The sequence below is a fragment of the Phyllostomus discolor genome, chromosome 3 (genome assembly GCF_004126475.2).
Source record: "Phyllostomus discolor isolate MPI-MPIP mPhyDis1 chromosome 3, mPhyDis1.pri.v3, whole genome shotgun sequence".
Taxonomy (NCBI): Eukaryota; Metazoa; Chordata; class Mammalia; order Chiroptera; family Phyllostomidae; genus Phyllostomus; species Phyllostomus discolor.
The window spans coordinates 134,361,180-134,381,012 of NC_040905.2; the positions used below are offsets into that span (position 1 = coordinate 134,361,180).

The window sequence follows — 19,833 nt, forward strand, 5'->3', positions numbered from 1 at the left end:
AAAGGGCCCAGAGACATATGAAAGGATGCTCAACAACACTAGCTAGCAGAGAGATGCAAATTAAAACCACAATGACATACCACTTCCACTGGTCAGTACATCCATTATAAACAAAGCAACAAACAATGAATACTAGAGAGGTTGTGGAGAAAAGGGCACCCTAGTGCACTGCTGGTGGGAATGCAGACTGGTGCAGCCACTGTGGAAAACAGTATGAAATTTCCTCAGAAAACTAAAAATGGATCTTCTTTTTGACCTAGCAATTCCACTGCTGGGATTCTATACTAAGAACCCTGAAACACCAATCCAAAAGAACCTATGCACCCCAATATTCATAGCAGCAGAATTTACAATAACCAAGTGCTGGAAGCAAGTGCTAGGTGCCCATCGGTAAATGAGTGGGTCAAAAACCTGTGGTACATTTACATAATGAAATACTATGCAGCAGAAAGAAAGAAGGATCTCCTACCCTTGGCAACAGCATGAATGGAACTGGAGAGCATTATGCTAAGTGAACTGAGTCAGGCAGTGAAAGACAAATACCATATGATCTCACCTGTAAGTGGAACTTAACTGAGAACAGAAACAAGCAAGCAAAATATAACCAGAGGCATTGAAATAAAGAACTGATAGTAGTCAGAGGGGAGGAAGTAATCAGAAGGGGAGGCAAGGATATTGGGGGCAACAAGGGAAAGGGTTGTCAAGGAACATGTATAAAGGACCTATGGACGAAGCGAAAGGAGTGTAGAATTAAGGGTGGGAGATAGAGGTTAGTGGAGTGGTGGAAAGTGGTGTTTGGAAAATGGAGATAATTGTATTCAAACAACAATACAAAATAAATTAATATATAATAATAATAAAAAAGAAAAGGAAATAATACCCTGGTTTGGTTTTCCACAATCCCTACAAAGTGATAAAGAGCCATCCTTCACTTCTAGGATTACTCAAGCAGTCTCTGAAGCTCTAGGCATAAAATATTATCTCCACTCAACTTGGAGATAACAGTGCTCTAGAAAGGTAGAATGGGCAAATCACATTTTAAAAAGAATATTAGCAAAACTTTGTCGGGAGACTTCTGAAACTGGTCTAGTTTGCTACCTATGGCCCTCATGAGAATAGGGACTTCCCTAAGGCCAATAGTAAGCTCAACCCATTTGAAATGTTGCATGGTCGACCCTTTTTGACTCTAGATCTAATATTTGATACAGAGACCCATCAAGCAATTAAGTATATAATAAACTTAGGGCAAGTGCAGAAAGCTTTACAGGAATGTGGAAATTAAGTTTTACCAGCACCAAAAGGAAACTTTCAAATTACCATATCTCCAGAGCACTGGGTACTCCTTAAAACTTGGGAGGAGGGACCACCAGCAGACCAACTCAACCCTGAATGGAAAGGGTCTTACCAGGTAGTCCTGAGTAACCCTATGGCTATAAAACTTTCAGGGGTCAATAGTTGGGTTCATATTTCCAGGGTAGGCCTGGCTCCCACTGATCCCAATCTGACTCAGGACCAGCTGGAGACCCAAAGCCCAGACTACACCTGTGAGCCACTGGACAACCTCAGATTTCTGTTCAAAAGGAGGAAGCCCTAAAAGATAAGTAATGATTGATGACAATGTACTAAAATCGCCATTTTTCTGGATAGTTATGATTCTTGTAACCTATTACTACCTGTCCTCTGTATGAAGAGTTGTTTACTTCCTTCTGGGTGGAACAATATCCATGACTGTCCAGAATGAAACTATCTTTGTTGTTTCTATTAACCATTCTACTCACCTACTCCCTCCCTGTATAGGAGAATGGAATGAATTTTTTTTAGTAAACACTTCTCAAACCTTAGCAGCAGGAGAAAACCTGGCCTAATGTTGGATATGTCATTCTAACCCAGAAACTCCTTCCAGATATAATACACATATAAAACCCTATCCAATAGCTAATGAATCCTTAATCAATGCTTTGAATTCTTTTGCTAATTACATGTATCACTCTTTTTCTTTAAGAATCAGATGGGAACAGAACCCTGCTTTGTGCTTCCATATGACCCCACTAGAATTAAAGTCATTTAACTACTCCAGTACCTCTCTTAAATGCAACAGTACTATAGGGTGCACTCCATGGTATAATAATACTCATACATGGGTCACTAACCCATTTGAAGCCAGCTTTCTAGAGAATCTTTCTGAGGGAGAAATTTTCAAACCTTTGAATTGGTCACATAGAATATGCTACCCGAATTATGATTCTAACTGCATTCCTAATGGTACCCATTGCTGCTTTGACAAAACTCGTAATGCAGAGTCAAATAATACTGTGTTAGTTGGCAGGCAGGACAGGAAGATCAGGAAAATAACTTTGGACCCCTTAAGGATTGCCTTTCCCTCTTGCCATACACAGTCCTTAACAAACATAACTCCATCAATGCCACAGTCATTGCAGCACTCCCAAGCCTTGCCTGACTATGTGGGACTCCTAATAACTGGCTAACAGATCATTCAATACTTCAGGAAGCTATTGCTTATACCCAAGTCAGCAACTCTAAACATGAGGGTGACTATACTTTAGGGACTGTGGCACGCCAAGATCTTACTATTATAAACATAACCCAGTTTCCTGGAAGTCCATCTCTCATCAGAAAAAAAATGAGCTTTTGGTCTATAGTGGCTGGAGCTGTTGCCACTATAGCCACTGGAGCCCCATGGGGAGGCTTTACTTATCATGAGACCACTCTAAGGGAACTCACTAAGATTATAGAAGTCTCCAAAGATGCTGCTGATATGGTAGCTGGACTATCAAGATCAGTAGACTCACTGGCAAATATAGTCATGGATAACCGCCTCACCCTTGACTGTCTTCTAACTGAACAATATGGGGTATGCACTGTTATCAATAAAAAACCTGCTGCACCTATGTAAATAACTCTGGAATGGTTGAAACTAACATAAGGAAAATGTATGAACAGGCAGAGGGGCTATATAATCAACAGGGCCAAGGAATTAGGAATTAGGGATAGCCTGACCTCCTGGCTCCCTAGCTTAATATGATTGGTATCCCTCCTAGATCCCTTAATAACACTGTTGCTCTTACTACTTTTAGGATCTTGTTTGTTTAATTTACTTGTTAAATTCTATCCTCTAGCCTTAAGAAGTTCCACGTCAAACTGATGATGCTCCAGGGTTTCCAACAAGTCTCTGAGAGTGATGATGAAGCTGACCAACACACAGCATCCGTGATGGCCTCAGGAGTTCCTCCTCAACCTCTAGATAGGATAAGGAGAGACTTTCATTGTTCTTGATAGGCAGGGCCTACTGTCCATCTAAGCTGGAAGAAATTACAGAAGAATGATCTTCACCCTTCAATAACCCCAAAAAGATTTTTGAAAACCCTGTCTCTCAGGGGTGAAGTTGAGGCAGGAGATAGAAAGGAGGAAACCTCAGAGATGCCCCAGGGCTAAGACAAGGGACATCAATACAGGACAGAGACCAGTTGTTCCCAATTTCTGGAAAAACGCTGAATCATGGTGAATCATGAATGAACCTGCACAGATGCTACATGACCCCTGCTTCATTATAATAGCATTAAAATAAAATAACATTGTGTGACCCCCTTCCCTGGTGGACAATCAAGGAAAATATGGGAGACCACATGCACAGTAGCTTTAAAGTAATATAACTATTTCTACATGCCCAATAAAAGCTTGCCAAAACTAGCCAGGAAATATTTGCCCTATAAGAATAGAATCCATCCAGCCCCTGAGGTCAATCTCTGCTCAGAGTTAATCTCCATCTTCTGTGGAGTGTACTATCACTTCATAAATCTGCTCTCTTTCTTTCTACTGTAAACCCTCTATGTGTTCAGTTCATTCTTTGTCCATGATCAGCAAGAACCTGGTGACCTATGCCCACCTGTGACACTTCCAGAACAGACCATATTAGTAACAAGGCTGCCTTCCAAACCTGAAGGCAGAGATATAATTTAGTACCACAAAGTACAGAAACTGAAAACACATAAAATCCCAGGAACCAACTGACTGCAGGGCCCAATCAGTTATGAGTTGCTCATGTCCACTGGGATGTGCATTTTTCCTTCTTTCACAGAGGTTGCCTGTGAAACTTGCAACTAGGGGGAAGTGGGCAACAGTAGCCAATTCCAGGCTCAACCCCTGATCCAGTCTCTAGAAACTCATATTCTGACCTCTTCTTTATCGACCTTTATCTACCTAAATAGAACTTGCTTTTGATCTCCCTCAAACTTGTTCTTGAATTCTTTCCTGCATAGGTCAAGAGCCTGGAAGTCCTGAAACATACTCGGGTAGAACCCCAGCTCAGAACCAGTCCAGTGACAAGCAGCTTCTGGGTTAAAAAGAATACAACCAGGAGAGGAAGATGGCGGCATGGTAGGACGGAGCAGATTCCATTTCTCCCTATGCACAGGAGAGAAACTAACCAATCTATGGAGGAACAGAGCAAGGGGCCAACAATATCACAAAATTTATGAAAATAGGACACTAAAAATTACAGTGGACATTGAAAAACCAGACGGTAAGGAGACTGCTTCAGGATAATAAGGGCCCAGGGATCAGCGCAGGGACCAGGAAGGTTGCAGTCCCCAGGCCCAGTGCTCCCCACTCTGCCTCAGGGCACTCAGGACAGAGTGGAGTCAACCAGCTCCCTCCCTGGCCAAACAAGGATTTAGCAATGCTGGGGGAGGCCTTGTTGCTTGAAGGCACAGACAGGGGAGTGAGGACTGAGAGACAATCACACAGGGGCTGTGGGCACCCACGCATAGCCCTGGGAAGACTGAGTGTCCCAGCCTGCTGGGACAGTCCCAAGGGCAGCCTGGCCGTGCACCCACTTGCCCCCAACCTGGAGATAGTGTGGTTTTGTGGAAGACCCAGACCCCACAGCCCTGAACACGGAAAAGGCACGGGCAATCGCAGGATCCTGGAGCCTGTGGTGGTGAACTCGGGGGAAGTGCACACCCCCTCAGAATCCCCAGAGCTTACACCATGAAGTGTGCACCCCCTTGGGATCCTCAGAGCTTACACCGTAAACCGGAAATGGCGCGGATACTCCGCGGGAACCTGGAGCCCCAGACAGTGAACTCAGGGGAAGTACGCGCCCCCTCGAGTTCCCTGCAGCTTACACTGTGAGCCCGGAAAAGACACAGGCACTCTGTGGGATCCTGGAGCCTGGGAGGCCGAGGGGGTGAGCTCCAGAAAGCATGCTTGGGAGCACCCAGACCCACACCCAGGGCCCTGCGGAGAGGCACCAGACTGGCTCTGGGAACAGCCCATGGCTACCCCTGGAGAGAGTACCCCAGAGACTGACAGTACCTCAGAATCTAACCTCTGACAGCTTCACTGCTTTCTAGACCCAGCTCACAATTCTTTCTTCCTCAATAAGAGTCTTATCTTCTTTCCATCCTTTCTAAAACGTGGCAAGTGGGGTAGAAGATCATGGTTAACCATATATAACCAAAGAATCTCCTATCTCTTCTCTGCTGACTGATACTGTAAATATCATAGAATACTCTTTTCCTGTCTTAAACCATTTTGCCTTACTCCTCCACCTGATCACAAAAAAGACTAGGGGAAAACTGTGAACACCAGGATACCTGACTGCACCACTGAATCTCACAGGTATTCTACCACAGAAGTTCACACCATAAACACAGGGAACAAGAACAGATCAATTTAAGAAACAGAAACTAACAAGAAGAGTATCACGAATAATGAGAAAACAAAGAAACAATCCCCAAATGAAGTGAAAGGAGGAAGCCTCAGAAAGAAAGCTAAATGAAATAGAGGCAACTCAACAATCAGATACTGAGTTCAAAGAAATGACTATCAGGAAGCTCAATGAGCTCACAATGAGCTACCAGAAACTACAGGGAAGCTACAACGAACTCAATGAAAACTATATCAACATGAAAAAGGAAACAGAAACTATCAACAAGGGCCAAGAGGAAATGAAGAATACAATTTCTGAACTGAAGAGCACAGAAGAAGGAATGAAAAGCAAGATCGATGAAGCAGAAGGTCAGATCAGCGAATTGGAGGACAAAGTAGAAAAAACACCCCGAAAGAGCAAGAAAAGGAAAAGAGGCATAGAGAGAATGAAGAGTGATTAAAAGAAATGCAAGACAATATGAAACATAATAATATCCGTATAATAGGGATACCAGAAGCAGAAGAAGAAGAGCAAGGGATAGAAAACCTATTTTAAAAAGTAATTATGGAAAACTTCCCTAATTTGAGGAGAAAAAAAGTTACACAAATCCAGGAAACACAGAGAGTCCCAATCAAGAGGAACCTAAAGAGGCCCACCTCAAGACACCTCACAATTAAAATGGCAAAATATCAAGACAAAGAGAGAATCTTAAAGACAGCAAAGGAGAAACAGAAAGTAACATACGAAGAGCCCCAATAAGGCTACCAGCTGACTTCTCAATGGAAACACTCCAAGCCAGAAGAGAATGGCAAGAAATATTCCAAGTAATGAGAACCAGAGGTCTGCAAACAAGGCTACTTTACCCAGCAAGGCTCTCAATCAAGAGAGAAGGCCAAATAAGAAGCTTCCCAGACAAAAGAAATCTAAAAGAATACACCTCCACCAAACCAGCTCTGCAAGAGATGCTAAAGGGACTGCTTTAAGGAAAGGAAGGAAAAGAGAGAGAGAGAGAGAGCGCAACACAGGTACGTAAATGGCAATGAATAACTACCTACCAATAATAACCTTAAATGTAGATGGATTAAATGCTCTAATCAAAACACATAGAATAGCTGAATGGATAAGAAAACATGACCCACACATATGCTACCTACAAGAGACCCACCTCAGGATAAAAAGACCTGCACAGGCTGAAAGTGAAGGGCTGGAAACAAATTTTCCAAGTAAATGGGCAGGAAAAAAAACCTGGGGTAGCAATACTCATATCACACAAAATAGCCATAAAGAGAGACCCAGAAGGTCACTTCATAATACTCAAGGGAAGAATCCACCAAGAAGACATAAACATTGTAAATATATATGCACCCAACATAGGAGCACCCAAATACATAAAGAAAATCTTAGAGGACTTCAAGAAAGATATTGACAGCTAGAAAATTATTGTGGGAGATTTTAATACCCCGCTGTCAAAAATGGACAGACCTTCCAAACAAAATATCAACAAATATATTGTGGCATTGAACAATGCCGTAGATGAAATGGACTTAACTGATATATACAGAACCCTCCATCCCCAAGAAGCTAAATACACATTCTTTTCAAATGTACACGAAACATTTTCAAAGCTAGACAACATGATATGACACAAAACAAGCCTCAACAAATTCAAGAAAATTGAAATCACACCAAGCATTTTCTCGGATACCAAGGGACTGAAGCTAGAAACCAACCCCAAGGAAAAAAACCCAAAACACTCAAAATCATGGAGATGAAATAGCATGCTATTATACAATGAATGGGTCAAGAATGAAATTAGGGAAAAAATCAAAAGGTTTCTGGAAACAAATGAAAATGAACTCACAACAACCCAAAACGTATAGGACACAGCTAAGGAAGTCCTGAGAGGGAAGTTCATAGTGATATAGGCCCATGTAAAAAAGGTAGACATTTTTGAAACAAACAACCTAACCCTACGTCTACAAGAACTTGAGGAACAACAACAAAGACAGCCCAGAGCAAGTAGAAAGAAAGAAATAACCAAGATCAGAGCAGAATTAAATGACATAGAGACTAAAAGCATAATTCTAAGGATCAATGAAACCAGAAGCTGGTTCTTTGAAAAGATAAACAAAATTGACAAGCCTCTAAGCAGGCTCATCAAGAAAAAAGGAGAGAAGACCCAAATAGACACAATCAGAAATGAAAGAGGAGAGATTACAACTGATACCACAGAGATACAAAGGATTGTAAGAAATTACTACAAAGAACTGTATGCCAAGAAGTTTGAAAACCTAGATGAAATGGACAACTTTCTAGAAAAATATAATCTTCCAAAACTCAATGAAGAAGAAGCAGAAAACCTGAACAGACCAATAACAGCAAAAGAAATTGAAGCAGTAATGAAAAAAACTCCTGACACACAAAAGCCTGGGACCAGATGGTTTCACAGGAGAATTCTACAAAGCATTTAAGGAAGAGCTAACCCCTATCCCTCACAGACTATTCCAAAAAATCCAAAATGATGAAAGATTCCCAATCTCTTTTTATGAGGCGAGCAGCATCCTAATCCCAAAACCAGATAAAGACACAACAAAGAAAGAAAACTTCAAGCTAGCATTGCTGATGAACACAGATGCTAAAATCCTCAACAAAATATTGGCAAATGCATCCAACAACACATTTAAAAGATCATACACCATGTCCAAGTGGGATTCATTCCAAGGATGCAAGGATGGTACAATATTCGCAAATCAGTAAATGTAATATATCACATAAACAAAAGCAAAGGCAAAAACCACATGATCATATCAACAGATGCAGAAAAAGCATTTGATAAGGTACAGCAACCATTTATGATAAAAACGCTTGGCAAAGTGGGAATAAAGGGAGCATTCCTCAATATAATAAAGGCCATATATGAGAGACCTACAGTCTGCATCATTCTCAATGGGCAAAAACTAAAACCTTTTCCACTAAGATCAGGAACAAGACAAGGCTGTTCACTTTCACCACTTCTATTCAATATACTACTTAAAGTTTTAGCCACAACGATCAGACAAGAAAAAGAGATAAAAAGCATCCAAATTGGAAAGGAGGAAGCAAAACTGTCACTGTTTGCAGATGACATGATAGTGTACATAGAAAATCCTATAGACTAGGCCAAAAAACTGCTTGACCTAATAAATGAATTTGGCAAAATAGCGGGATACAAAGTCAATATCCAGAAGTCAAAGGCATTTCTGTACACCAACAATGAAACAGCAGAAGCAAAAACCAAGAAAAAAATCCCATTTGAAATAGCAATAAGAAAAATAAGATACCTAGGAATAAACCTAACCAAAGATGTAAAAGACCTCTATTCAGAAAACTACATAACACTGAGGAAAGAAATCATGGAAGACACAAACAAATGGAAATATATACTGTGTTCATGGATTGGAAGAATTAACATCATTGTAATGTCTATACTACCTAAAGCAATTTACAGATTCAATACAATACCTATTAAAGTACCAATGGCATATTTCATAGACATAGAACAAACACTTCAAAAATTTATATGGAACCATAAACGACCCTGAATAGCTGCTACAATTTTGAGAAAGAAGGGTAAAGTAGGAAGGACCACAATACCTGATACCAAACAGTATCACAAGGCCACTGTAATCAAAACAGCCTGGTACTGGCATAAAAACAGGCACATGGACCAATGGAACAGAAGAGAGAGCCCAGAAATAAACCAAAGTCTCTATCATCAATTAATATTTGACAAAGGAGGCAGCAACATAAAATGGAGTAAAAATAGCCTCTTCAACAAATGGTGTTGGGAGAACTGGACAGCTACGTGCAAAAAAATGAAATTAGAGCACCAACTTACACCTTACACAAAAATAAATTCAAGGTGGATAAAAGACTTAAATATAAACCGTGACACCATTAAAGTCCTAGAGGAGAACACAGGCAGAAAAATCTCAGATATTTCATGCAGCAACATTTTTACTGCCATTCCCCTAGAGCAAGGAACATAAAGGAAAGAATAACCAAATGGGACCTCATCAAAATAAAAAGCTTCTGCACAGCTAAAGAGAACAGTATTAAAATAAAAAGAGAACCAACCATATGGGAAAACATATTTGCCAATGAGACCTCAGACAAGGGTTTAATCTCCAAAATATATAAAGAACTTACATGACTCCACTCTGAGAAGAGAAGCAACCCAATTAAAAAATGAGCAAAGGACTTGAACAGACACTTCTCCAAGGAAGACATACAGAAGGCCCAGAGCACATGAAAAGATGTTCAATATTGCTAGGTATCAGAGAGATACAAATTAAAACCACAGTGAGATACCACTTTAGACCAGTCAGAATGGCCATCATAAACAAAGCAACAAACAAGAAGTGTTGGAGAGGTTGTGGAGAAAAGGGGACCCTAGTGCACTGTTGGTAGGACTGCAGGCTGGTACAATCACTATGGAAAACAGTATGGAATTTCCTCAGAAAACTGAAAATGGATCTTCCTTTTGACCCAGCAATTCCACTGCTGGGACTGTATCCTAAGAATACTAAAACACCAATTCAAAAGAACCTATGCATCCCAATGTTCACAGCAGCACAATTCACAATAGCTAGGTGCTGGAAGCAACCTAGATGCCCATCAGTAAATGAATGGATCAAAAAACTATGGTACATTTACACAATGGAATTCTATGCAGCAGAAAGAAAGAAGGAGCTCCTACCCTTTGCAAAAGCATGGATGCAACTGGAAAGCATTATGCTAAGCGAAACAAGCCAGGCAGTGAAAGACAAATACCATATGATCTCACCTTTAACAGGAACCTGAACAACAAAACAAAGAAACAAGCAAAATATAACCAGGGACACTGAAATAGAGGACAGGCTGACAGTGACCAGAGGGGAAAGAGGGAATTTCAGGGGAGAATGGGAAGGGTTTACAGGAATAAATATAAAGGAGGTATGGACAAAAGCTTTGCCGGGGGGGTTGGGGGGTGGAAATGGGAGGGAGGATTGGAGGGATGGGTGGGTGGGCTGGAATGGGAGTAAAGGGCAGAAAACTGTACTTGAACAATGATTTAAAAAAAAGAATACAACCTAGTGGGGCACATTTCAAAAACTTAAGATACCCAACACCAAAAAAAAAAAAAAAAAAGAAAGGAAGGAAGAAAGAAAAGAAGAGAAAACCAAAAAATATTAATTTATGGAGATTAAATCTAAAAGAATGCAAAAGAAGGTATTTTCTCCCAGGTGTTGAGAGACTCCGCACATTTAGTTCAAGTGTGTTTATTTCTCTCTCTCTCAAACAGAAAAAGAAAAGCCAAAGAAACTTTCAATCAACCTTTAGCAGGTGACTTCCCTAGCCCAGAGACCGTGCATTAAAATACACTGTTTGTGCCACTAGTGAGCTTACTTTATTTTAGAAATTTACAGATGCAAGCCATCACTTCTTGTTCATGAGTGTCACAAGTATGCTAGAGGGGATGACATCTGTCAGGATTCACCCTGAAAGCCCTGACTTTGGGAATGGAGTGCTCAACCAAGCAATTAAGTGATATGGGGACAGTTACTGATAACAGATCTTCGTGCAAGTGTGGCTTTTGTAAAAGAGCAGTAGGGAAAAAATATACCAACATACATTTGATACCTAATATTTTACTTTTTGATATCTTGAACTAAAATTTCAAATAAATTAATATCTTAAATTTTAATTTTATAGTTTGAAAATATAAATGCAGGATTTTTTATAAAAACTTTTTGGAGAGAGGGGAAGGGAGAGAGAAAGAAGGAGAGAGCAACATTAATGTGTGGTTGCCCCTCATGTGTCCCCTACTGGGGACCTGGCCTGCAATCTAGGCATATGCCCTGACTGGGAACTGAACAGGCGACCCTTTGCTTTGCAGTCCGGCACTCAATCCACTGAGCCACACCAGCCAGGGCTAAATGCAGCATTTTTTGAAACAATAAATACTAATTGTTTTTAGTTGCCAAGTTCAGAGTCAAGTTGTTACACAGCAATAGGTAGTAAATAATGAGAAAGAGAGGTTATAACTGTTATGTTTAATTAGGAGAACAGAGCTAGAATCAAGGATTCCAAGGAGGTAAAGACAGTAATTTTATGCACAGAACACCACTGAATAAAAGGGTGTCCTCTCCCTTTCTGTTATTATCTACTTTGTCTCTTTGCGGTGTCTTTTCATCTCCAAGTACTTCTTCCTTCCTTATTGTCCTTATTTCCAATCCTGTTCTTACTTAATATTATGGGAGACTCCCTTTGTTGATGGAAATTATTTACTTTTACTGTATTTAAAACATAATTTTGATATTATAAAAAAAATCTTTTCCTGAGAGAAAATGCCCAACTAATGAAACAACAGCATAAAGGCAAGTTGTAGTTCTTCTGTGCCTGTCAGTCTTCTCTATGAGCTCAGAATCAAAGTTGTACCTCAAACAGGAAACTGAAATTTAATGGGCAGTTCAAAAGGCAACAGAGAATTGAAGAGATGGAGGATTTGTTTCTGGTTATCAGAGGGGGCCAATATAATGAGGATAAGGTGCTAAGGAAAGATGACAGAATGATACGATTTTAAGGCCACAGAGATAAAAATTAGTCAAGCCTCTCACTTTTACAGACAGGGAATCAGAAACCCAAAGAGTTCCATAGCTTGTTTTAGAAAATATCATCTCATCTACTGTCCTCCAAGAGTCAGCCCCAGCAGGAATTCCCTTGTAAAATTCTCCTTCCTCTCACCTCCTTGTTCAGACTTCTGGTCTCTTTTCTCCCTAACTGGAAACTAGGCAGAACTTGTGACCTGTGTTTTCTTAGGCCTTAGCATACAAAAAACAATCAGTAAATGTCTGGCCAGTGAAGATAAATGTTCAGGTGCAGCTGGTAAGGCCAGGACTGGAAAAGCCAGGACTGGAACACTTCAATCACAATAGTGTGATCCTTGAGGGAGCTGGGAGTTAGACCATTACAACAATGCGGACTTTAGAAGGGTGGGCTCCTGGCTCTTATTAGCTTTGTATTCTGGGATAAATGACTTATCTACTCTAATCCATAATTATGTTTTCTGCAAGATTATCATCAAGAACTCAGATCCACTATGCAATCCAAAGAGACCAGTGCCCAGCACAAAGTGAGCAATACTTCTCATTCTACCCTTTTTATTCTATAACACAAACTTTCCCACAGTTTAACATTCTGAATTAGGAATGTGTCTTATACAAACAATGTACAATTAAAGGGCATAGCATTTTTTTCTAAGAAATAGTTATCCAATCCATGAAGTATCTAACAATGGATGCATTTGAATGGATGAAATTCAAGTTTCTTTTATTTTTTTCTTCCATCAGTATCATCAGCCTAGCTCAATATTTTTCAAACTTTTGGTCATGACCCATCAGTAGATTGCAAAATTAGTTTTGGGTCAGGAAGGCCATTTTTAAAATAGCAAAATGAATATGGATTGAACATAATAAAAATATTCTTTAATAAACTATGTGTACGTGCATGTGTATGTATCTATGTGCCTAATAATATGTGAACATATGCATATATACATATACACATGCAGAAAATGTATTTCTGGTCAAAGGTGTTTGAGAAACACTGGCATGGCTAAAATACATAAATATAGGACAGGTAAGTGTGGCAAATACAGTGATGGCTGCAGAATGATGGGTTTGCCATTTCAGATCAAGAATTTGAACAAACTTAGTGATTGGGAAAGGAAGAATCAACTCAAAGGGAAGAGGCAAGAGGCACTAAGTGGAGAGGAAGAGGAATAAATAGATGGAAGTGGGGAACAGAGAATGTGAGCCTGAGTGTGTTCAGTGCAGCTATGCATGGACACTCACAGGACTGAATGTCGATGTCCTTTTATCATCCAGTTCTTGTTCTTTATAATGACTTATGACAGGCTAGGAAAGAGAAATTGTATAATTCTTTAAAACATCAAAGAGAAATATTCATCTTATTTTTTTATTCTGATATCACGTTATAAATCAGTCTCTGACTAAAAAATATGAAAAGTAAGTAAATATTATACTAGCTAATAATATAGTCAAATCCAGGCAATAGACCTCAACTATGCACCTTCAGATGTGCCTGCTCCTCCCTACCGTAGGCCTTAGGACAACAAAAAGAACTAAAACCACAGTACCTGCTCTTGAAAGGCATTCAGTCTTCCAGAACATCAGATAGGCAAACCAACAATTATAAAACAGTGCAGTGTGGTAATTAAGGGAAATGCTGGCGGCTGTGGAGACACTAAGAGAGGTTCCTAACTCAGCCCCAATAAGGTGATTTAAAAGGTTTAAAAGGAGCAGAGATGAAAACAGAGTTCCAGACAAAAGGAACTGCATGTCACAGGCCCTAATATCATGTGCCTTCAGGCACAGTTAGTAATTTGACCTGGCAGCAACACATGTGATACAGTTGTAGGGGACTAAACAGGAAATGAGGCTGGACACATAGGCTGGATCAGTAAAGGTACACCTCCCTCAATATATCCCCAAATTCCTCTTGACCTTGGATAAAACCAAACTGTCATCCCTAAATAATGACAGAGTAATGCAGGATTCACACTCTGAAAAATAATTTTACATAGGAAAGCAATATGTTAGTTCATATAAAACTGTGAAACCAAAAACTATTTCAATATTATAACCATTTTACACTGAATTAAAAGTTAGGTTATGATAATTGTTGGGAGTTTTCTACCCTCCAATACCAGGAATTCTATTTCCTACAGCTCTGTGTGTGTTTATCTTTACAAACATATATGAATACAAATAAAGGATGCAATCTTTGTAAGGGAGCAATGAATACATTTGAAAGGTTGCTTCATGAAATACAGATGACAGGTTTATAATTTAAAGCTCTGTATTTTGTTAAACAATGCAAAGATTAAAATTATCATTAGAAGTTTGTGTTTTGAGAGAACATTCTTTGAATTCTTACCATATGCTAAGATAAAAGGATTCCAGCAAGTTTTTACCAACAGTTGACCAATTGTGGGGAATCTTTCAATGACTGTACTTGAATCCTATAAAAGAAAATTGTTTTGGTCAGTAAAAGCGCACTATTCTACACAGAAAGACTGAACTGTGCATTATAGGTAGAAGGAGCTTGAATGCTTCTTATTTAGTATGTGTTTAAGTAAAGTAGGAAAAACTGGATGAAAAAAGATCTTTAGGTAGGTTATTCAAATCAAGTTTAACAAGCAGCCATCTTCCTTCATCCTTAAACCAGGTCACGAAAACTAAGATACACAACACATTTTAGCTAAAATCAATTTGTTACAAAATTAACTTCATTTTACTCATACTTAACAGTCAGGAAATACCACTTTATTTAAAAATAACAAAGGTTGCATAATAGTGAAAAACCATTATGGGTGATTAATGTCTCTATAATCTCTTATCTTTATCCTAGAGTTTTATTCTAACATAATAAAATAAGTTCCTTATTCAGCTTCAGAAAGGCTATTTCAAAGAAGGTTTAAGAGGGCAAGAACTCTAGAACTTATAAAAAGAAATAAAAGCAGACAAAGAATAAAGATATATATCTGTGTTCATTACTATTTTGATTACTATATACTAAAGAGCATCGGAATTAGTCTATAACAATCTAAAACCTAAGACAAAAAAAGACCAACTAAATAGAAAACAGCTTAAGATTTTAAAATATAATGCTATTGTACATTTGGCCCTTTTCCCACTTCTTTACCTTTCAAAGAAAGTTCAAAAATAAGACCAAAAAGATCATGTGCACGTAAGCTGAAATGATAAGCATTTCCTACTGCTGCAGCAATAAATTCCTCACACTGTCTCAGCATTGAGGCCAGTCTCAGACTTTCTGGGACCTCTTTAAGGTCAAGTTACAAAAGCCTTATTACAAAAAACAATTTTAAAATTAGCATTGGTTGTTCATAACAACTATTTTTTCATATAGTGTCTAAAGACATATGAACTCCTAACATCAACATGAATTATTCTTCAAATTTCCTACTTGCTTCTTTGACTATGGAAATAAAAGTGTAACACAAAAACACTTATGTTAAATTACAATTTTGCTTTTCATCTTAAAGTTAGACAATAAGGATAAAATATTTTGATAATATCAAAACATGGTAATTCATAAAATTATCTATGCAATAAAAATAAATCTTATGTCAAAAAGAAAATATATTGAATTTTAACATAATAAAGTATATGACTATTTTAAAGACATTTGAAATCTTAATATTCACTAGAAAAGACCACTTAAAATATTTGTAAGAAGAGATTTTAGTATTTATCATCTCCTGATAGAGCCCACTTTAAAACAGGGTTGAAGGAAAGGTAAGCATTTCAGCAAATTCTTCAATATTTAACAAATGCAAAGGCCTTTAAATGAATCCCAGTTATTACCTGACAACAAGTGTCAAAGCCTTGTTTATTTAAAAATAATCTGGATGGTCCAGAAGTCTCATGACACAATATAACTAATCAAGAAGAAAAGAATGAAGTCATAATGAATCACAGACAAGGAAACTGCTTCCTGTCTGTATTACCTATGGGTAATTCAACTTTCTACTTCTTCAATACACGAGGTAATACTAAAAATCCCTGGCCCTGAATCAAACTCAGGCTTGGCGAAATCTGGTAAAGAGTCCCAGCTGTCACAAAATAACTTCATTAATTTTGGTCCACTACTTACCATCTCTTTCAAGGCTTCATATATCTGCCTCAGGAACTCCTGGAACTGATGTATGTGGCGGCAGATGTCTTGCTGGGTTTCCAAAGTGGAGGCCTGGCCCCATACAGAAAGCTTCCAAATCCAAAACTGATAATCAGAAGAAAGGCTTGCTGAATCTTGAGCCATCTCAAAAAAAGGGCAAAAGTGAGGGACCTTCACAATGGCATGTCAAGCACTGAAGAAGATAGTGAACACACATCAAATCTGTAAGAAAGGGAAAATTAAACATTTCATAAAGGGTCTTTTATTGGTGTCTTCACAAATCACTGATGAGTAAAAAGGGAACTATCAAGGACTAAAATAGCATGCTTTCTGTGGAGTCATCTCTGAATTATTTTAAAATGTGTCACCCAGCTGTAGCTCCAATCATTACCATCTGAACTTTTTATCATGAGTAATATAATTACACTAAAAGTCATTATACCTCCACAGCACATGCTAATTATGTACAAAAAGCACAGCTGATAATACTTTATATGTTTTTTAAAAGATTGAGCTATTTTTAAATGTTCGGACTATGAAGTTCCTTTGAGTATTTTAATGTAATGGGAAATCAAAAACATCCATGGGCATTTAATAACAGACTGTGTCTAAGAAATGGTTTTTGAAGTTCTAAGTTTTATATGCATTTCTGGCTTCTCATTCAGGTATAAAAAAATATCTGCATTACTGTCTAATGAATTTTCTTCCCAGTTTATCTTAATTTCTTACAAAAAAAGGAAATAATTTCACAAGCATCAATTTGAACAATCTGCTTAAAGACTGCTATATATGCTTGATCTCAATTCATTCACAAGAAGAAATCATATTTTAGTAAAATATGATAAACTCCAATTACTGAGAAGGTATACTAGTCCTAAGTGACAGAAAAAACATCAGAAACTTGACTTACCACACCTGAGTACATGTTAAACAGAAGAGTGGAGTTACTCATTGGGCATGTGCCTCAGGCAGAGCCAAGGCAATAGACTCCAAGAGCTCCACTACCAGCCCAGCCTCCTTTGGACAAGCTCACCATGGGAAGCACACCAGGCTGAGAAGGAAGGGCTGCTTCAACAGATGGAGGCCTTTAAAGACTCATACTTTCCTGGGGCAGGGATGACACTCTGCTATCTAATTTCAAAAGAATACTCTGCGGAATGGTAAATTTAAATCCTCCTCAGCAATAAGCAACAGATAAAATGCTGCCTGTTAAATGCTAAAAACATTAACAAAGGAGGTTCTCCTTTATAAACAAGAAAAATTAAAGAACACTGTACTGCTTGCATGTAATACAAAAACAACAACAACAAAAAACCACTAGACCAGAAAGATTTAAAGTTTTAAAACAGTACTAAAATTTTACTTTAAAAATGTTCATGTTAAAGTGAAAAAAAAAAAAGCTTTAGTAACAGAGGGAATATATGCATACTGTCAAATGGTACACAATAGCCAAAAGTGATTCTTCCCTTTCTCTCACTGTCCTCCTCATCCAAGTCATCACCAATATCTGTCTATTCTACCTCCAAAATAAATACAGGCATACCTTGTTTTAAAGTGCTCCACTTTATTGCACTTCCAGAGGTTGCACTTTCATTGTTATCAAGACATGGCCTCCACCAGCAAAAATGATTGATTTACTGAAGGCTCAGATGGTGGTTCAATAAAGTGTTTTGTAATTAAGGAATGTTCATTTGTTAGACATAATACCACTGTGTGCTTAATAAACTACAGTATAACATAAATGTAACCTTTATATACACTGGGACACCAAAAAATTTGTGAGACCTTGCTTTACTGAAATATTCACTTTATTGCTGTGGTCTGATAGGAAACCAACAGTATTTCCAAAGTATGTCTGTATGTATGATTTGATTGGATTTCATCCACTTTTCACCTCTACTGCCTCCATCCCACCCCATTCCCATCCACGTCTTCCCTGAAGTCTACTTGGTCCCACCTGTCCCTTTATTCATTCTCAATGAGAAAAAATAACTCTTTTAACACAACTGCCAAACACATCTCTTTCCCAAATGTATTATCTGACCCAGCACATTCCTGCTTAAATACCACCCCCCATAGAAATCCTAACTCATTGTAAAAAAATAAAATAATAAAAATAATCCCAGTACTTTACCAGAGCCTCTAAGGCCCTGCAAAACAGAGCTCCAGCACACCCTCCCCCCTCCCATGTTGCACAGCGGACCACAGTCCATCCAGTCCAGGCCTCTACTCTGTGCCACCAACATGACAAACCATTCCCTGGTTCCAGCCCTTTCTGCTGACTCCTCCATAGCTATTACATTAGTATTTATCCTGGCATTTATTGTTTACTTAGTTACTACTTTCTCCAGGGAATTAGTATGTAAATTCCCTCTTCCTAGAATTGTCACATGCCTGGCAAAGCATTCAATAAATACTAAGTGAAGGAATGAATAATTCACTGATATTTTTCAAAAAGTATGGTTCTGAGCTAAATGCCATAACAAAATACTTTTCCAGATAAAGCATTTTAATTTTTAACAGGTAGCTCCCACCCCCCAAAATTAAGGTATTTTCATGTTATCTATAGTAAACTTAATTATTAATATTCCATTTTAGAAGTATAACAGCTTTTACATACACATATTTACTATACTCGGGAATATATTAAACACTTTATGCATCTAGCTAATTTAATCCTCATAACAATCCTATGAAATAGATACAATTATCATCATCCAACAGAAGCATGGAGAGATTATGTAATTGCCCAAAGTAAGATTATGTAAAAGCTCAAAGGAAATGACTGCTAGTAAATAGCAGAGCTACGATTGTGGGACCTGAATTCAGAGAGTCTGGTTCCAAAATCAATGCCCTTAAATAAAGAGCTAAACTGAAGAAACAAATTAATGAATTTCTTATATATTTCACATGGCTCTCATCAGTTTAGATATTTGGAGACAGTGAATAAAAACTTTTTTTCATTTTTTAAATTAAGGTATAATTGACATATTAGCTTCAGATTTGCAACATGATTCAATATTTGTATTTATTGTAAGATAATCACCATAATGTCTAGTTAACATCCATCACCACAGTTACAAACTTTTTTCTTGTGATGAAAACTTTTAAGATCTACTCTCTGAACAACTTTTAAATATGTAATACAGTATTATTAATTATAGTCACTATGCTATATATTATATCTCCATCACTTATTTTGTAACTGGAATAAACTGAATAACTTTTTGATAGAAAATAAACATTATTTTAGTATAACAAATTACAAAAAAACTTTTGCTTAGCAATGGAAATACATCCAATTATTTTAAATGAAAACAGCTTTAGGGATCAGGCAGTGCAGTGGTCCTGATGTTCTACTCCACAGCTTATCTGGGGAAGGTAAGTGGGGAGGAGGAAGAGTTGGGGAGGAGGAGATGGCA

General features: G+C 38.2%; 1 protein-coding gene across 3 annotated transcripts in view; it reads right to left on the bottom strand.

The window, feature by feature from the left end:
- FANCC (FA complementation group C) overlaps positions 1 to 19,833 on the bottom strand; it is a 314,032-nt gene that overhangs the window by 192,893 nt on the left and 101,306 nt on the right. For all 3 annotated transcript variants that reach the window (XR_004902149.1, XR_004902148.1, XM_036021475.1), the window contains exons 2-3: positions 16,391 to 16,633; positions 14,651 to 14,735 (exon numbers count right to left, since the gene is read on the bottom strand). Coding sequence is in view for 1 of the 3 variants with exons in the window: in XM_036021475.1 (XP_035877368.1) it covers positions 14,651 to 14,735; positions 16,391 to 16,555 (250 nt within the window). In the remaining 2 variants the exon portion in view is untranslated. The remainder of the gene's footprint in view (positions 1 to 14,650; positions 14,736 to 16,390; positions 16,634 to 19,833) is intronic.